At 43.2% G+C, this 17,886-nt stretch overlaps 1 protein-coding gene across 1 annotated transcript; it reads left to right on the top strand.

Annotated features, from left to right (window-relative positions):
• Nucleotides 1–129: 129 nt before the first annotated feature.
• On the top strand, nucleotides 130–17,073 carry HSPA4 (heat shock protein family A (Hsp70) member 4). Its single transcript, XM_072348132.1, has 19 exons — nucleotides 130–442; nucleotides 3,837–3,894; nucleotides 5,759–5,899; nucleotides 6,574–6,696; nucleotides 7,124–7,223; nucleotides 7,603–7,736; nucleotides 9,224–9,468; nucleotides 9,829–9,905; nucleotides 10,185–10,336; nucleotides 11,241–11,347; nucleotides 11,642–11,775; nucleotides 12,232–12,413; nucleotides 12,771–12,860; nucleotides 13,329–13,481; nucleotides 13,926–14,051; nucleotides 14,521–14,628; nucleotides 14,910–15,029; nucleotides 15,426–15,587; nucleotides 15,831–17,073. The coding sequence occupies exons 1-19, from the start codon at nucleotides 336–338 to the stop codon at nucleotides 16,032–16,034; spliced, it is 2,523 nt and encodes an 840-aa protein (XP_072204233.1). The 5' UTR covers nucleotides 130–335; the 3' UTR covers nucleotides 16,035–17,073.
• Nucleotides 17,074–17,886: the final 813 nt, after the last annotated feature.

Genomic DNA, 17,886 nt, shown 5'->3' with positions numbered 1-17,886 from the left:
AGCAGGAAAGGCCGGCAGCGCGGCCCTGCGAGGAGCCGGCCGCACCCAGCGCGGGGGGCGGGACAGCCCACGGCGCGCCCCTCCCCGCCATAGTGCCCTTCTGCGGCTGCGCGGCAACGCTGCGCTCCGCGCGCCAGGCGGAGGTCTCGCGAGAACAGCCGGTCCCCTCGCGTCCCGCTCGGCGCGGCGCTGCGGCCCGACGGGATCCTTCGAGAAGTGCCGGGCCCCGCCCCCCCCTCTCCCACAGCGCCGCCGCCGCGCATTTAAACGGGCCGGGCCGCGCCGCGCCGCTCCTCAGCGCTCCGTCCGGATCAGCCTCCGCGCCCGGCCGCGCCATGTCGGTGGTGGGCATCGACCTGGGCTTTCAGAGCTGCTACGTGGCCGTGGCCCGCGCCGGCGGCATCGAGACCATCGCCAACGAATACAGCGACCGCAGCACGCCGTGAGTGGGGCTCGGGGCTGGCGGGGCCTGGCCGTGCGGGGGCTGCGGGCCGGGACGAAGCGGCCGTCATGGGCGGGAGCGTGGCGTAGGTTCGCCGCCGCTATTGGTGGCCCTTCGGCTGTGCTTTTTACGTTATTCTTTTCAAGAGGCGTTTACTCGAGGCTGCCCGGCTCGAGGCGGGATCCGGCGGCGCAGCGGAAGCCTCGGTCCGTAACGCCGAGGGCAGCGTCTGTAGCCCGAGCGCTGCTCTGCCGCCCGGCCCCGCGGGCTGCTCGCTGCGCTGCGCCGGGCGGAGCTCCGGGCCTCGCCGGCCGCCTCCGCTGTGTCCCGCGTGCTCCTGTGCCTCTTAAAGACTTTACCGTTTTGAACGTTGGGGGGTGTTTTAACCCAAGGGAAGGGTAGGGAGTAAGAATGTTTAAAGTAGAGTTGTGAAGCTGGAAGTGGGGCTGGTAGGGCGCTAGACCCGGAGGGCAGCTCTCTGGAAAGCTCTCTTACAAATGCTTTTGCTGCTCCCTCTGTGCTGTAGCGTTGCTTTGTTTTAAGCTTGCTGAAATTTATGTCTGTCTTGGTAAGAAAATTGCCTTGTCTTGGTTTTCTTCCCCTCGTATCACCTTAAAAAGATGAGGAGTGTGGGATGACCTTGTGTTTCATTAGATGCCTCGTCTGTTTGCCTCTTTTTGCCTGAAAATAATGAGTAAAAGGAGAATAGTGCTTCTGTTTGGCTATGTGTGCCAGAGGAAGGGCTGCTCTCTTAGGCTTTTTCCATAATATGGTATGTAAGTGCAGATGGACTAAGGTAGTGTTTCACATAAAGCTTTTCAGGACAGGAGCTGCTTATTGAGTCTTCAGGTTGTTGAGATGCTGCTTAGATATGTCTGAGATCAGAGCACGGATCTCTGTCATTGAAGGGAGATGAGTGCTGGAAAGTTGTCCAACAACATGCCTTCCAGGAAATAGTCGTGGAAAGTCAAAGTGTGCGATTGGAGATATTGATAGATTGAAAGGGACAATTTTCAACTGGGCTTAATTCTCAAGTGCTGTTCTGAAAGCCTGTACACAGTGCTGAGGGAGTGTGGGAAACAATTCTGTAAGCGTATGTGTCTGTATTAAAATGTTCTTAATGGCTTTAAACGTCCAACTTGTAAACGAAGGCCTGGTTCAAAGCGTCGGAGCTCAGTGTCTCTTCAGTGAGCTCTGGGGTTGTCATGTGAGCTGCTGGGACCTTTCCTCAGGAACCAATTCCTAGTCAGACTTAGATGGTGTTCTGTGCTTTCTGCAGGGAGCTTTGGGAGGGATTAGCGGGCAGAGTTTATAGCAGTTGAGTGTCAATAAGCAGATCCTAGTGCTGTGCTTGTTGCTCAGTGGCACAGATGACGTTTTCATTGAATCTTCTTTCAGAATGCTGTGCATTTTGAAGCTGTGTATGTGAAATTGGTGTGGAACAGTTGTATTTGAATATGGTGGTCTTGAAGTGGACTGGAGTAGAGAGCGAGCTGGAAATAAATGGAATGGGGGAGGATTAAGACTGTTTCCTGCTCCACGTGGGGATGAGGGTGCTTGAATTACATGAAATAGTTGTAAGTGATCTGAGGAAGCGGTGCTGGGTTTCAGCAGGGAGGAAATGTGCTGTCTGACTGTGGGTGTCTTCCAGGGAAGTGGGTGAGGTGGGATTGGGGCTGTGCCTACAGGGGCCTTCTCAGGTGTAAGGCAGGGCAGAGTTCTGCTGGAGCTGCTCTGCTAGATCTGACCTCTGCTGTAATTGTTTCTATTTAAAATGCTATGGTTAGTTATTCAGCTTTCAGTGAATTGCATGCAATTACTAGCATAATTTGTATTTAACAAGCTCAAGCTCCTTTGGGCTGACTGAGGAGTGAAGCTGGCAGCAGTCTCTGCTGTGGCTGCCACAGTCCCACATTGCCCAATGGGGGGCTGCCCTGCTCCGGTGTCCAGCACCAAGCAGGTGGTGGGTGTGGATACCAAGGCTATTGGTGCTGAAGTTCTTATTCTTGATGTTATAATGAAGTCTGAGTACATAGTTACTGTTGTATTCTCTTCTTGAGCCAAGCTTCTGCATTGAAGTTTAACTCTGGCAGATCTGAAGAGGTCTGAATAAATGAGTGCTGTATGGTGAATGCACACCACGTGGCCTGTGGATTTAGTAGCAGAATATTTTTTTCTTGCAGCAGAAAAACATAAATCCATGCTTGTGCCTTAATTTCCTTCAGGAGAGCAAAGTAAATGAATAACCAGCTCCCTGCTGCGTGCTGTTCGGCTTCTGGCTGTGAGCTCTGCAGCTCAGCACAGGCCTTAATGTTTGCATGGCACTGGAGTGACTCGCTTTTCATTAACTAATTCCTTAATAATTGTTTCAGAAGATTTACTCCTGGAATGTTAATTTGGTTGCAACATATGCTTTAAGGGGTGGGCCTTGTTTCAGTTGCTAAGCCATTACTAATTTGAGGTACCTTTTTTAAGAAGTAGTTTTATCTCAGTGCAGCCATCCATTCTGGTTTTGGCACTTTCAGTTCAAAGGACCAATTCTAAACCTCAGGATGAGCTGAAGTCTCGTTTATGTGGGGCAGCCCTATGGTATAACCCTGCTCTAAGGTAGTCTCCTAACATGGAGATCAGCTTCATTATGTTGTTAACGTCTTGTTAATAGTAACAACGGCCTGACTAATTGACTGATGAGGGCTCTTCCTCAGTAACTTTTCTTACTCGGTATGAGGGACTGGGACAAGAGGGCAAGGTGGGAAAGAGTTTACCTTAACTTTCAAGCCTATACACTTCACTGAATGTTCTAATCGATCGTCTTATCTGTGGGCTCTGTGTAGAGCTTGGGGTAAATGATAATTTTTCATTTGATAATCTGTGCTTTTATATCATGAGTGCAGGTGAAACCCAGCAGCAGCAGCAGACTTTCTCTCCAGTTTTAATTTATGTTGTTGAAGGGTTTCACTTAAAAATGAGAATCTTGATTAGCATTTGGTACAGATATGTAGGAGTAATTTGTTACAATACTAACTTACCCATGTGCTTCCTCAGACCATTTGGATGCTTTCTGTTCTGTCAGCTGTCCGTTTCTTTGGCTGGCCTGGGTGCACTGCTGATCACCAAGATGAACTGTCCATTACTTACACTATTTCAGGTTTTATATCTGGTGGTTTTAGTGCTGTTCAGTATTTGTGGGAATCTCAGAATGCCTGCATCTTTCCTGTGTTCAGAACTGGATTGCATGTGTACATTAGAATGAGTAACTGACTTTCCTAATGAGCCAAATGTTGATTATTTGCAGTACATTATCAAGATCTCTAACAAAAACCACCACCACTGTGACTGCTGATGTTGAATGCAGTTCTACCAACCGCTAACAGGATCCTTCTTCTTGTTCTAGGTCATGCATAGCCTTTGGACCCAAGAACCGCTCTATTGGTGCTGCAGCTAAAAGCCAGGTACAGTTGGGGTAAAAGCAACTTCAGTAGCCAATAATCAGATTAGCAGAACTTATTTTTATCAGTGAAGCTTAGAATGTCTCTGAACTGGCTTCATAAGGGCCTAACCATAACAGGTGAGCTTAATTAGTTGTTTGGCCTGTAATGCTGCATTGCCATGTTGGATGGGGATATAAGGTTGTACATAATAAAACTGGGGGGAAAAAAAATCTTGATCACAAGGAAATTTGAAATGTTTTTTAAGTTACAAATGTAAGCTCTAAAGAGAAGTTATAGTGTCTTGCCTCACTCTTTTGCCTCTTCTGCTGTGTTCATGGGGTAGCTTTTTTCATTGTGATTCTATTCCATACAATTCTATTAAGTGCGTCCCTTTGGTAGAAAGGGGAAAACTTGAGTATAAATATGTGTAGCTTCTTTTCATGATTGAATTACAACCTAAATGTCTTTAGGCTTTCTTGCACATACTTCTGTGTTTGGTGTAGGTAGGCAAATATGCTGAAAGGATCAGGAAGAGGTTTAGTTGATTTTTATCCTGCTCCATGACACCCGAGTCCTGCTATGTTATCTCTTGTGCTGCTGTGATACACCAGTAAAACAGGATTCTTCTTGAAGTTCTACAGTTGGTTTTTCTTAGCGTAAAATACCTAGAGATGTGTGATGATTCAGTATGTAGGATACAAAAGTGACTGGACACAGCTGTTATTCAAGACAGAAGAACTGTACTAGAACTAAATGCAGATGGTTTTCTGGAATTGAGTGTCTGCTAAACTTAAAGAGATCCATTGATAACTGATCCAGTGGAGGTAGGGTAGGTCCTGCAGAAACTGAACTTACAGGAGACCAAAACCAGGTTATTAGGAAATTTTACTAGGAAAACAGATTGGTGCAGTGCTTGTTTGCTTGTTTGGCTACTGTGGGTTTTTTTTCCATGGTGTGTCATGCTCTAATATAAGTGAAAGGATTAAACAGGATTACTTGTTGTAGTGGAAATGTTAAGTCAGGGCCTGAAGCAGTGATGGAGCACTTGGTGGGAAGGCAGGGCCAACCCAGAGGAGCTCAGGTACATGTAGTGTACCTGAGTGATGGAAGGGTTGGAGCCAGGATCCATCCCTTCCAAGACCTCATTTAAGTGTTGGCAGTGGAGGCAAGGGGATCTCGCTGGAGATCCCTGCATACCTGAGGCCTTCCAAAGGTAAGTAGCTTCTTTGTTTCTTTACCCATGGCTGTTGCATTTGAGCAAATCCTCACTTGCTGCAGCCCAGGTACTTGCTGCTTTGCTGTCATTGCTGTGCTTTCCATTGTGTTGTACTAGGTAGAAACAGGCTATAATGACATTTCATTTCACTATCTTTTAGTGACAGTCTGCCTTTTGTCAGATACTGTCAAATTGGCAGTATTGCTCTGGGGGCTGTGCTGACTTTTTAAAGCTTCACAACAAGGTTTTTGAGCTGTTTTGTGAGAATATCCATATGTTGAATGTCACTTGCATGTGAGGGGCCTGATGTGAAGTATACCTCACTGCACTTGTGTTGTACTTGTTAACTTACTGGCTGTATAACAGGAGGGTGGTAGGAAGCAGGTAAATGGAAGAGGATACTGGTATCCTAAGCGTATGGTATGGGAATTTAATGCTAACTACATGGCTCAGGTTTCAGGCATACATTTTATATTGAATCTCCAACTCCTGTAGGTTGCCTGAGAGATCAGAGAGGAATTGCATTCTAGCATCTGCCCTTGTACTGTTTAAGATGTGAATGACTAATTGTAAGCAAGAGAAGTCCAGGAATAAGGCTCTGTATGGTTTTTCTGTTTAAAATTCAGTTGTTCCCCTGACAAATTGTATTAAAGGTTTCTTTTCCTCTAGGTTATTTCAAATGCAAAGAATACAGTACAAAGTTTTAAAAGATTTCATGGTCGTGCATTCTCAGATCCGTTTGTTCAAGCTGAAAAAACAAGCCTTGCCTATGAACTTGTCCAGCTGCCAACAGGTTCAACTGGCATCAAGGTAAGTCTGGAGTGTTTGTAAAGGTGCCAGAGGAGAAAAGCAATGATGGTTTCCTTTTATCTCTTTATTTTGAATCTGCTTGCTGAGGTTTCTGTTCTCTTGTGACTAGTGAATGCTAAATAAAAGGTTAATAGTGCTGATGGTCTTTCCAGGTGTTCCATGAAACTGGTTTTGCAGTTCCACCTTATTCTTCCTTGCAAACAGTCCCATGCAAACTATTTTACCAGTGCTGCTTTTTTTTTCCATGGTGACTTTTGGAAGGCAGCTCTTTGACTGGTGTGCTTCTTTAACTGTTGCTCATTCTACGAGTGTAGGATGTGAGCATGGCATGTCAGTGAAATGGTAAAAATAAATGATCTTTTTAAAAGGTGCCTAACAGATTTTAGCAGTAACTGATTTAATTCTCCAAAGCAGTGGGAGGAAGGTGTATCGGGCATTATGTAGCAACCAAGATGTACAAAACTGTCCAGAGCAGCTCTGTGTGTGAGTTCTCAAATGCATATTCTAGTATTCATATGTAGCACTTGCAATTTGCTGCCTATAAGTTAGGCTATCGGAGAAGGTGGCACAGAGCTGTGTTACTTTTGGAGCTTACTTTCAGTAAGGCAGCTTCTTGCATGTGTTCTGTGCTTGCAGTACATGGTTCTTGCTGTAGTGTACTTTCTTTTTTTAAGGTTATGTATATGGAAGAAGAGAGAAACTTTACTATTGAACAGATGACTGGAATGCTTCTTACCAAATTAAAAGAGACTGCTGAGAATGCGCTTAAGAAGCCTGTAGTTGACTGTGTTGTTTCTGTAAGTATGTGAGAAGTTTCTCTTGGACAAAATATCATGAACTAAAATGGCGGTTGGTAATAGCATTGCATTGCCTGTCGCACCCAAATAGTCAGGTCTGTATTCTCTACTTAAGACTCAGTCTTACATCCTGAATTCAGACTTACTTCACTGATGACAAAGTATCTTCAGGTTCTTTGTCCAGTAGAATAAATAGTTGCTATCTCTTACTGTTTCTCCGCTAGTAAAATAAGCAGTTTGAGAGGGCACAGGCGTTCAGTGTTTTGTTTTCACATAACATTTTGTATTTTCTCTCTGTTGCATCTGAAATGACTGGAAGGTTCCCCGTGAAGGGAGCAGTTGTGTTCTGTAGTGTCTCTCTACACTTCTGTGTAATGGCTTGCTGTGGGTGACTCTTTCAAATGGTGGCCATCTGATCTTCTTGCAGGTTCCATGTTTCTACACAGATGCAGAGAGGAGATCTGTGATGGATGCCACACAAATTGCTGGTCTCAACTGCCTGAGGCTAATAAATGAATCAACTGCAGGTAATGCCTTACTTTCTTCTTGAATCACTTGATGTTTTTGTTTTATTAGATAAAAAGACTTGTAATTTGTCAGTGATCCATAACTTCTGCAATTACAGCTGACAGTTAAGTTTCCTATGCCCATTTTTCATTATGTCAGTGGCATAAGAATGTTCTTGGGATACCTGCTTAGTGCACGTGATCTCTTCTGGGAGGGGCTAATAACTGTTTGCTGTTGTTCCATGTTGCTTTAGCATTGGTATTTAATTTAACAAGAAACTTCTGCAGCTTGAAAAATAAGATGAAATGCTAATGTTGTTTATTGTTATACCAGTTAATGCTTGAGAAAGAGCATTCAGTTTCTTAAATCCTAATTCTGCTGATTCTCACTTCTGTATAGTTGCCCTTGCATATGGGATCTATAAGCAAGACCTGCCTGCCCTAGAAGAGAAGCCACGGAATGTTGTTTTTGTGGATATGGGGCATTCTGCATATCAAGTTTCTATTTGTGCATTCAATAAAGGGAAACTGAAAGTAAGCAATCTATTATGTGTCTGTTCTAAGTACCAATTTCAGTATTCACATGCAAGAACTGTGACAGTCGAGCCTGCCTATCTTTACACAAGCACCTTTTTATACTTCTGAAGTTGCATTAGAAGTTCAAAATTTGGAGTTTAAAGTAGGAAAAGGATATAGAGCTTTTTGGATGATACAAAAAGGATGCAAACCTGTGTTAATTGGTGACCTTTAGCAAAGGGGAAGGCTTGATTATATTTGTTCAGTAACTGATTTGAGCAGATGCTGCTTTCAAAAATGCAACCCAGTCATGAGGTGTGGTATTAAAACACATTCCTAGAAGGATGCAAGTTCAAACATTAAGTCACTGCGGTGCTCACATAAAAGAGTAATTGCTATTAACAACTTGAAGCTGCAAATGAAGCAAGCAAGTCAGTGTGCTTCTCAGTGCAAGTTGCTGAAGCGTTACTGTCTTGCAGCAAATGCTGATATTTCTTAATTAGGCTTTTACAATCTGTATGTCTGTAGCTCCAGTAGTTTTTCCTGGCCTGAAGAAACACAGAAATGTGAAGCATGGAGATGTAAAATGAGAAGGTGCAACTTAGAAAAGTATTATTTTTCTTGTAGTTCTGTTTCCTCTTATGAAGAAATGTAACCTAGTTTAAGTTCTTTGAAATTATAGAAGTACTGAAGGCACACTTGAGTGTGAACAGTGATGGATTGCAAGGCAATTAAAAACAGTGCAGCAACTGACCCTAATCAGGAAAGGTATCAAACTCAGTGTTCGAAGAGTAGGATTAGCAAAGGTGGATGGGCTCTGGGTTTTCTTTAGGTAATTTCCTCATCAAAAATGAGTTCTGTTTTTTCAAGAGTTGCACTTATTTTCTTGCTTTGTTTTTAGCCTGGTATAAGCATGTTCCACCCTTAGGCATGAAATAATAAGTGGGGATGTATTCAAAGTGTGACAGTGGTGAAGCAGGGTTTGGAGACTTACAATCTGCTTATGGTACAGGGTACTGAACTGATTGTGTACTGAAGCATTACCAAATCATCTTAACTAGAGAAGTTGCTACTTTATTACAAGAAGGGCTAGGCTGCTTCTGTACTAGGCATGTAGTGTAGTGGATATATATTTTTTCTTGGAGCTCATGTATGCTGTACAGCTTTTTGAGAGAATATCACTTAGAGATGAAATACTTGTGGTGCTTCTAGAAGTTGTCTTTTCTCCAGTAGCATTTAGAACAAATGTTTAATACCAGCTATAGAAGTCAGTACATAAACCATGGTGTAGATTTTGTAGGCTTAAAAAACAAAAAACCCAAAACAAAAACACATTCACATCTTCTAGGATGTGTGCAACTACTTCTGTAACTGCTGTCAGCAATTAAGTGTCAGATGTTAGTGAGGTGCTTTAGATGGAGATGTTTTGGCATTAACTATGAACTGATTTTGCTGAAGTAATAACTTAATTGTACTGTTACTGATGAGTTCTTTATTTTGTGAAGGTTCTTGCTACAGCGTTTGACACAACACTTGGGGGCAGGAAATTCGATGAAGTGTTAGTTGAATACTTCTGTGAAGAATTTGGGAAGAAATATAAACTAGACATCAAGTCGAAGATTCGTGCGTTGCTGAGGCTGTATCAGGAATGTGAAAAGCTGAAAAAACTGATGAGTGCCAATGCCTCTGATCTCCCAATGAACATTGAATGTTTCATGAATGACATAGATGTTTCTGGAACGATGAACAGGTAATGTATGTGCTTTTATGAGGGTATGCTGTGTAGTGTACTCAGCTTTGCTGCTTTTGGGAAGGAAACAGCTTATGAAGTGCTAGGACTGGAGGGAGTGTATGCTGGGGTGCTGCTCAAAGAGGTTGTCAGAGACTGGTCAGTGGTCTTGAGATAGGAGGAAGGGCTGTGAAGTTCACAGGCATCCCTAGATCACTATCCCAGACTTGACTGTAATGTACTCAAGTGCAGAACAGAGACTGAGGAGAAGCATGTACTGCATGCAGCACTTGAAAATGGAATTCTTTGTTTGGGTAACCTGTTGTATTTGCAGTTGTAGCTTGCTTATGGTAACATCTTATTTATGGTGTCTTTCAACAGAAGTAAATTTTTAGAGATGTGTGATGGACTTCTTGCAAGAGTAGAAGCCCCCCTTCGTAGTGTGCTGGAACAAGCCAGTAAGTGTGTGTGCGTTCTGTGTTCTCTGTGCAGAAAGATGCTGTTCCTAGTACAGACATCTTTGGCTGCTGACAGAACTCGGGCAGATTGATCAGTGCAATTAACATGCTTTGGCTGAACAGTTTTAAGCTTTCTGAAGTCCTTCCTTACAAGCGAGATCTAAAGTCTTACTGCTTAAATTAATAGTTGGTTTAGCATAACTCAGTTTGCAATGTTAGTGTATTGACTTCAAATACAGCAGTTGAATCAATAAAAACTAATGCCTGACTCCTTTCCAGAGTTAAAGAAGGAGGATATTTATGCAGTAGAAATAGTTGGTGGCACAACCAGAATCCCTGCTGTTAAAGAGAAGATCAGTAAATTTTTTGGCAAAGAAGTCAGTACAACTCTGAATGCAGATGAGGCTGTTGCACGAGGTTGTGCACTGCAGGTAAATAGTGCATGTTTTTTAGCTATGATAGCAATAAAAATATTCACAAGTACTTGAGCTGAAATTGATAGGTAGCATGAAAAATGCTCATGTGTATGGAAATGGAATAAAAGAAGCATCAGGAAGGTGGCTGGAAGAATGAGAACGGTGGCTTTAAGTGTTTCTTTGTGCTGTCTGAGCCAGGTCAGTGGGCCAGTACAGACTGAAGTGAAACATGCTTTGCTTCTGCTCTAGCTGGAAGCTGGTAGTATGATAATTGTCGTATGATGACTTTCACTTCTCTAGGCTCCTTCAGGGGAGCCTAAGTTAAGCAAAAGCCGCTTTACAGCACTGCTGATAAACACAAAATCTGTCCTGAGCTTGGACTGGAATTGCCCAATGCGCTTAAGCAGTAGTAAATACTCTGTAGTTACCAGTGCTACCTTTTGCACCTTAGTCTTGCTCTGATCACCTTATTTTCCTCTTTACATGCTTAATAGATGCTCATCTGTTCAACAGTGGTGTAAGCCAGCTGTTGGAATGGAATCTGTTTAAAGGATTGGGTTATGGTGTACTTTGAAACAAAACAAAAATCCTTTAAGGAAACAAGTGGTAATGTCACACTAAAACTGTAATGTCTGAATTTCTTTCACTGGCACTAAAAATGACTGAGTAGCCTGAGCATAACAAACTACATGTGATTCGTTCTAAGGTAAAACTTGTATGTTTCCATTTTCAGAGTGAACAAATATGACAGCTTCCCAAAAAGAAGCACACATGCCCTTTTGGTACTTACTGTGCAGTTCTGATCTCCATCAGTATTAGTAATCCTACATGTTAAGTAGCTTAAATAGCTACTTGCTGAATTAAATTACTATTTGTCTGAAGCCTGGATTTTTGTAACAGAACTCCTTTGCTCTTTCAGTGTGCTATTTTGTCACCAGCATTCAAAGTGAGAGAATTTTCTATCACAGACTTGATTCCGTACCCTATTTCTTTGCGATGGAATTCACCAGCAGAAGAAGGGTTAAGGTAAGAAAGTTCAGTTTTCCTGTATGATCGCATACAGTTCAAAACTAACTGATAACAATTAGAATGTAGTATGTTTGGAACAACACCCATCTAACGACTCTAGTTTGAATAATTTGAAATTGTTGACAGAAAAAAGGCCAAGTTAAACACGTCCTACACTACTGTTGCTCTTCATATAAATAGATTGTCTTTTTTAAACAATGTTTTCCTTAGTATGTGAAGGATATCTAGAGATGTTTCATAGTATCAGAAGGTTCATCTTGCGTGCTAAATATGTGCCATTTTCTTTTGCAGTGACTGTGAGGTCTTTCCCAAGAACCACGCTGCTCCATTTTCTAAGGTCCTCACATTCTACAGAAAAGAACCGTTCACTCTCGAGGCATACTACAGTTCTCCCAAGGAGCTGCCTTACCCAGATCCTGCTATTGGTATTTAAGGCCATTTTGTGGTTTGAAATGTGATTTGTCTTGTACAGCTTTCCAGGCTACTTTCTGATGACATTAGTCTGGACCCTGTAGCTTGCTGCAAATTATGCAGGGACAGATTTCAAAAGTCAATCCACTCATTTTCCCTGTAGATCCATACTGTGAATTTTATGGGCTGATATTCTAAATGTAGAAAATGCTGGTGATGAAGTATGAAGTATGCCTGTAAAAGGGATACTCAGAATGGTACAAACTTTTACTCTGATAAAAAGTAATTCCACTCTCATGACGTACCAAACGTGATTCCTAATGGTGTGTATTCTAGCGTTATTGACTTAAAGTCAGGCTGCTTGGCTTGAGTAGGATTTAGTGAGTGCATTGCAGTGATCTGTTGCCAGCAATAGTCAGGATTTACTTCCCATTCAGTGATTGATTGCTGTTCTTTTTGGAATTGTTTAGCTCACTTCTTGGTTCAGAAGGTCACCCCTCAAACAGATGGATCCAGTTCGAAAGTGAAAGTCAAAGTTAGAGTAAATATCCACGGTATCTTCAGTGTTTCAAGTGCTTCTTTGGTGGAGGTTCATAAATCTGATGAGAATGAAGAGCCTATGGAAACAGATCAGCATGCAAAAGAGGAAGAGGTAATGGACTTTGCTGTTGGCTGCTTTGAGGCATTTTTATGAAGCTCATTTGACCAGGTTTGGAAAGGTTCTAGGATCTGTGAAAGGATTTAGATGTGTTCAGCAATTAAGAACTAATTCTGGTATGTCACAGCTGTGACAGATGTCTTGAGACCAGAACTGAGGTATAGGTGAAATACTTAACAGATCACTCCTAGAACAATTAATTGGCAGAGCAAAGGCTAAAAGAATGTAATTTGGCTCTTGAGGCTATACTTCTTTCCTTGATCCAAAGAACACTGGATGCATGTAGAATGTTCAAGGTAAGAATTGAAGCATTGTTTAATATGCTAAACTGAATCTTTCTATTAATTTCAGAAGATGCAGGTAGACCAGGAGGAGCAGCAAAAGACTGAAGAACAGCAGCAGGTTCAAGCTGAAAATAAGGCAGAGTCAGAAGAAATGGAGGTAAAGTGAGAATTGTTTTCTTACAGGATTCTTGTAGGAGGTTCAGAAGCATGTGTAATATCTGAGCCTGCCATCCACTAGCTTTGCTGTGGCTGTGGAAGCTAAACTTGTATGTGAAATATTTGTAGTCTGCATTGTGAGTGACATTTTAAACATAAAATAGCCTGTCAGGTGAGCTGGTACTGATGAAATGAGAACTCTTCATAGGAGAAGTTCATAGATTTCAGTAACTCAGAAACTAGAATGGGGTTTCTGGAAGCACTGGGGGACATAATTTCCATGAATGTATTGAGTGGCTCGTAAAGGTGAACAGCTGCACTGTTCCTGACTCCTTTGGCAGCCAAGTGTGAGAATTACAGGTGCATGTCAGTGTCAGAAGTACGTTTACTCCAACCTTTTTCTATTATCAGCCTTCATTGCTTAATTTGAACTAGTAATGTTTTTTTTACTTTTATTCCTTCAATATAGACTTCTCAAGGTGACTCTAAAGACAAGAAAGTGGATCAGCCACCTCAAGCCAAGAAGGCTAAAGTAAAGACTACTACAGTGGACCTTCCTATTGAGAACCAGTTGGTGTGGCAGATAGGGAAAGATATGCTGAACTTATTCATTGAGAATGAGGTAAACTCATACTTGTCTGAGCTTGAAAAGAGTCTCACCTATGCGGGGAATCCTGCTGTTCATTAAGTGTGGTTAAATGTTAATGGTGGGCAGGGAAAGGTTCAGCATAGTTTTTTGTGGTGAACAGCAGTGGCCCATGGAGCCAGAATGTATTGTTCCTAATGAAGGTGTTTTATAGGGGAGCTGGCTTAGGGGACTCAGCTGCAGCTGTGTGGCTGTTGCCATTGGGTGGGGGGCTGCTCAGCTGAGGCTGGCTGGTCCTTACTGTACTGGATGTGCCACCAGCAGCAAATTGTAACTCCTTTTTATCGTGTACTTTGTCTTAGAGTCGTCCACGTCATTTCAAGATCTTTAATCAAACTGAACTTTTAGTTAAGAAGTATTTGAGGAGGCCTTGTCAGCTGATTAGCTTTGTAGCCAACTAATGTGTCAATTTGTTCACAGGGTAAAATGATAATGCAGGATAAGCTGGAGAAGGAGAGGAATGATGCTAAGAATGCAGTAGAAGAATACGTGTATGATATGAGAGACAAACTCTGCAGTATTTATGAGAAGTTTGTTAGTGAAGATGTGAGTGTTTCTGGCCTCATTCTGTGTTTTGTTGCAATGAATGGCTATATTTTAATAACCTTTGGCTGTATCGTATTGTGTGCTTACTTAGACTGCACGTGAGTTTTCAGATTTGATTTTGAATGTGAAACATTTCCAGCCTTTTTGTCTAGATGCACTTGGCCTGCATTCAGGTCAAGCAGGTACCGGCACTCAGGCTGTGCTGTTCTTTCCCAGAACATTTGCAGCAGTTGAAGTTACTGCCTGATGATCCATTCTCAGCCTGAACCAAGGAGCCCTTGGCAGATGTTTGAAAGCAACCTGACCTACTTCAGCTCTTTGTCCATTTTTAGGGATGGTTTAAGATTAAAAATCATTTTTAAGTTCTTTACGTTCTAAAAGTGTAACCCCTCCAGAAAGATTCCAAATATCACTTTAATGCCATTTAGTAGGATTACTTCACCTAACTGTTCTGTATGGATTGCTTCAGGATCGAAATAGCTTCACGTTGAAGCTGGAAGATACTGAAAATTGGCTTTATGAAGATGGTGAAGACCAGCCCAAACAAATTTACATTGATAAGTTAACAGAGCTGAAGGTAAGTGGCTCTTGCATTTCAGTCAGAACTTAATGAATCCAGGGAACTTCATTCCTGTGGGGAGTGAGCTAGCTTAGCACTGCTAACCCACAGATTAATGCTTGCAACAAACGGATTTATTCACTAACTGTGTAAGGAGCAGGCATCCATCGGGTCTGTAGCAGCACAAAGGAGGATCTGCCCTTCCTGTATGTGAAGGGAAACAGTGGAAGGAGTTTGGGATGTTGCTGTGCCCTGCCAAGTGGTGACACAGGCTGTTCATGGTGTGTTTTATTTTTCAGGCCTTGGGTCAGCCTATTCAGGCGAGATTTCAAGAATCGGAGGAAAGGCCAAAAGCATTTGAGGAATTAGGGAAGCAAATCCAACAGTACATGAAAACTGTTCATGCCTTCAAAGCAAAGGTATTTCTGCACCTGATTTCTGGCAAGTGCACAGAAGTGATGTTGGCCTGTTTTGAATTTTAAGTGAGTTATATGGAAAGTTCATGCAGTGTCCTGGTTAAGCTTCTGAGTTCCCAGGGCCTGCTGTGCGTTCAGAAGTGGGATTTTGGCTTGAAAAATGAGTCTTTGAGTCAATCTTGATTTTCCTTATGGAGGGGGAGGTAGCAGCAGCACAACTTGAGTTCTGTCTGATTAGAGTTGTGTGTGGCTGGGTTGATTGCTCTGCTAATCAGAACAGCCTTTAGCTAATTAGTCTGGTGATCTGCAGCAAGTTCAGCTGTGCAATGAGGTGCTCAGAGTGTGTGAATTTGGATGTTGAAGGTCATTATCTGTGCAGTTACCATGAATCTGTTTCAGGACGAGCAATATGACCACCTGGATGAAGCAGATGTTGCAAAAGTGGAGAAAAGCGCAAATGAAGCGATGGAATGGATGAATAACAAACTCAATCTCCAGAACAAGAGAAGTCTTACTTTGGACCCAGTTATAAAAGCTAAAGACATACAAGCTAAAACTAAAGTGAGTCTTTCTAGGCAACTATTTCCACAGGTCTCGTTTCTTGATGAGGTTGTGTGCTTGATAGAGGCTGAGGTGAGATCAGCTGTAGAAAAAGACAGTGGTTGGGTGTTGACCTGCTGTGTGTGCTGGGGAACATCTGCCTGTACTTTGGGTATCCAGTCGGTATTGAAAGTTGACTGGGTGAGCAGGTTACTAAATACACTTGAGAGACATCTCTAACAGTTCTTAATCCCTGTTTTACAGGAATTGACGAGTGTTTGCAATCCCATAGTTACAAAACCAAAACCCAAAGTCGAACTCCCGAAGGAGGAGCAGAAACCAACCGAACCCAACGGACCAGTAGAAGGGCAGGGAGATGGCAGCAGCGGGGCCCAAAGCGCTGACCCCAATGCTGCGCCCGCCCCAACAGCTGCGGAAAAGAAGCTTCCCGAGATGGACATTGACTGAATGTCAGTACTTGTTTATATTACTGCAACAGACAATAAAGCTTTAAGTTGTCAACTTTGTATGTTCTGAATACAGATTGAAGCAAGTGAATACCACAGCACTCTTGGTAATCTTCAGAGAGGTTTGGTCAGTGCCTGAAGTCAGAATGCTTAGGTAGCCAACTGCTCGGTCAGACGAGCAGTGTTTCTTGCCATAGTGATTGTAGCTAGAGGCTTCCGATATTGTTACTGCACCTGCAGAAGCAGCCACGAGCTGTCTCCATGTTAAAGCATGTTCATGCTGAGTCAGTCTTGTTTTGAGAAGGGGGACTGCAAACGCTGTAGTCCAGTTCTCCATACTGTTCACATTCTCTTGTGAGGCATAGCAGTGTTCATCAGGAAGTGCCCACTAACGCTAGGACAGTGAGACAGGGATGGGGGAGGGAGGCTGCTCCTCAGGGCCTGCAGCATCCTCTATCTGCTTACCTTAGCCTAGCCTGCGTTTAAGCATTAACACACCTCTAGGTTTATCTTTACCTGCACCTGAACAACTCATACTGCCACGAGGTATGCGAAGCAGTGGGTTAGTGTTCCCAGTACCTTTATTCCTTAGTGGGCATCATCACATCACCGGTAACCCCAAATCAAACTCATTGACCTGTGCTGTAGAATAGCAGCTGTGCACTCCTAACAGATCAGGATGGATGTGCCCTTAACCATGAAGTAGATTCCCTGGTTAGTTACACTGTGAGCCCTGCCTGCAGCTCGGTAGGTGCTTGTAGGAAGGAGGGCTGTAGCCCAGCTGCCCTCACTGAGCGCTGACTGACGCCTTCCTAACTCTTTGCAGGGGTGTGCTTGCTTCTATGAGGCCTTCATTTGGAATGCTTGTTTTTCTTCTCTTTCAGGAACAAAGCATTTTTTTTTCTATGAGTTTTCTGCAGTAATTTGCTTCTAGTACTGATTGTCATTAAACTTGCAAACATGAATTTGTATGTGTTAAAGCTGAAGTTGAAACACAGTTCAGCTTGTTGGAAGAAATAAATGCACTGGATTCTACTGGATTACTTGCTGATTTCTGAAGCCGTTGATTGTGAGGAGGAGTGATGGTGTCAGGGCGGGTGTGACTGCGGTCTCCTTATTGCCAGAAGGTGGGGATGGGTTACATCAGCATCATGGAGAGCTGCTGTATGGAGCCCCACATGACAAAATAGGTTTACCCCTTTGTTGCCAGTTGTTTTGTTCCCACTGCTGCAATTTGCCACTATCCATGAATCAGTATAAAGATGAAGCATTGGCCACTTCTCTAAAGCCAGCTGAACAGCTTTTACCTCTGCAAATTGCCTTGACTCTCCTTTACCTTCAGTGGCCTCTGCAACTTGTTGCATGGGGCTCCACACAGCAGCTTTCCATCTGCGATGTTTCCCTACAGTATGACACGATCCATCTGTGAACAGGGCAAACTTCGTGTTCTGGAAGCTCATTGGATGGTGGGGGCTCTTTAGCAGGTGACAGCTCCTTTGCAGGTGATGTCTCAAACTTTTTACCCTCGGGCCAGTCCATGATCACCTCCAGGATTCCAGGATGGCTGAGTTTCCCCACTCGAGCTGGTTGTGTAATTAATGTAATCCACTTACTCCAAGTGGCATCAGTAGCGTGATGTGTGGAGGGAACCTGTCCTTTAAACATCCAGTTTAAACACTGGCAAGCAGAAGGTGCCAGAAGGAGCTGTAAGAAGGAGCTGTACTTCGGTACCAACTACTTCAGAAGCAGCCCGAACCCCTCATACACGGCTAAGATCTCCTTCTCAGTTGTAGTGTAGCGCTCTTCAGATCCCTTATAGGCTCGACTCCCAAATCCCAGGGGTCGGCCTCGGG

This window comes from Excalfactoria chinensis, chromosome 13 (assembly GCF_039878825.1).
Source record: "Excalfactoria chinensis isolate bCotChi1 chromosome 13, bCotChi1.hap2, whole genome shotgun sequence".
NCBI lineage: Eukaryota > Metazoa > Chordata > Aves > Galliformes > Phasianidae > Excalfactoria > Excalfactoria chinensis.
The sequence above is the reverse complement of the archived record's forward strand: the minus strand, read 5'-3'. Positions and strand labels throughout refer to the sequence as shown.

What these genes read in the sequence shown, in the direction of transcription:
- HSPA4 (XM_072348132.1), top strand. Translation starts at nt 336, where the DNA reads ATGTCGGTGGTGGGCATCGACCTGGGCTTTCAGAGCTGCTACGTGGCC. An exon ending in TACAGCGACCGCAGCACGCC is followed by an intron (nt 443 to 3,836) that starts GTGAGTGGGGCT and finishes TTCTTGTTCTAG; the next exon opens with GTCATGCATAGCCTTTGGAC. An exon ending in ATAAGTTAACAGAGCTGAAG is followed by an intron (nt 14,629 to 14,909) that starts GTAAGTGGCTCT and finishes TTTATTTTTCAG; the next exon opens with GCCTTGGGTCAGCCTATTCA.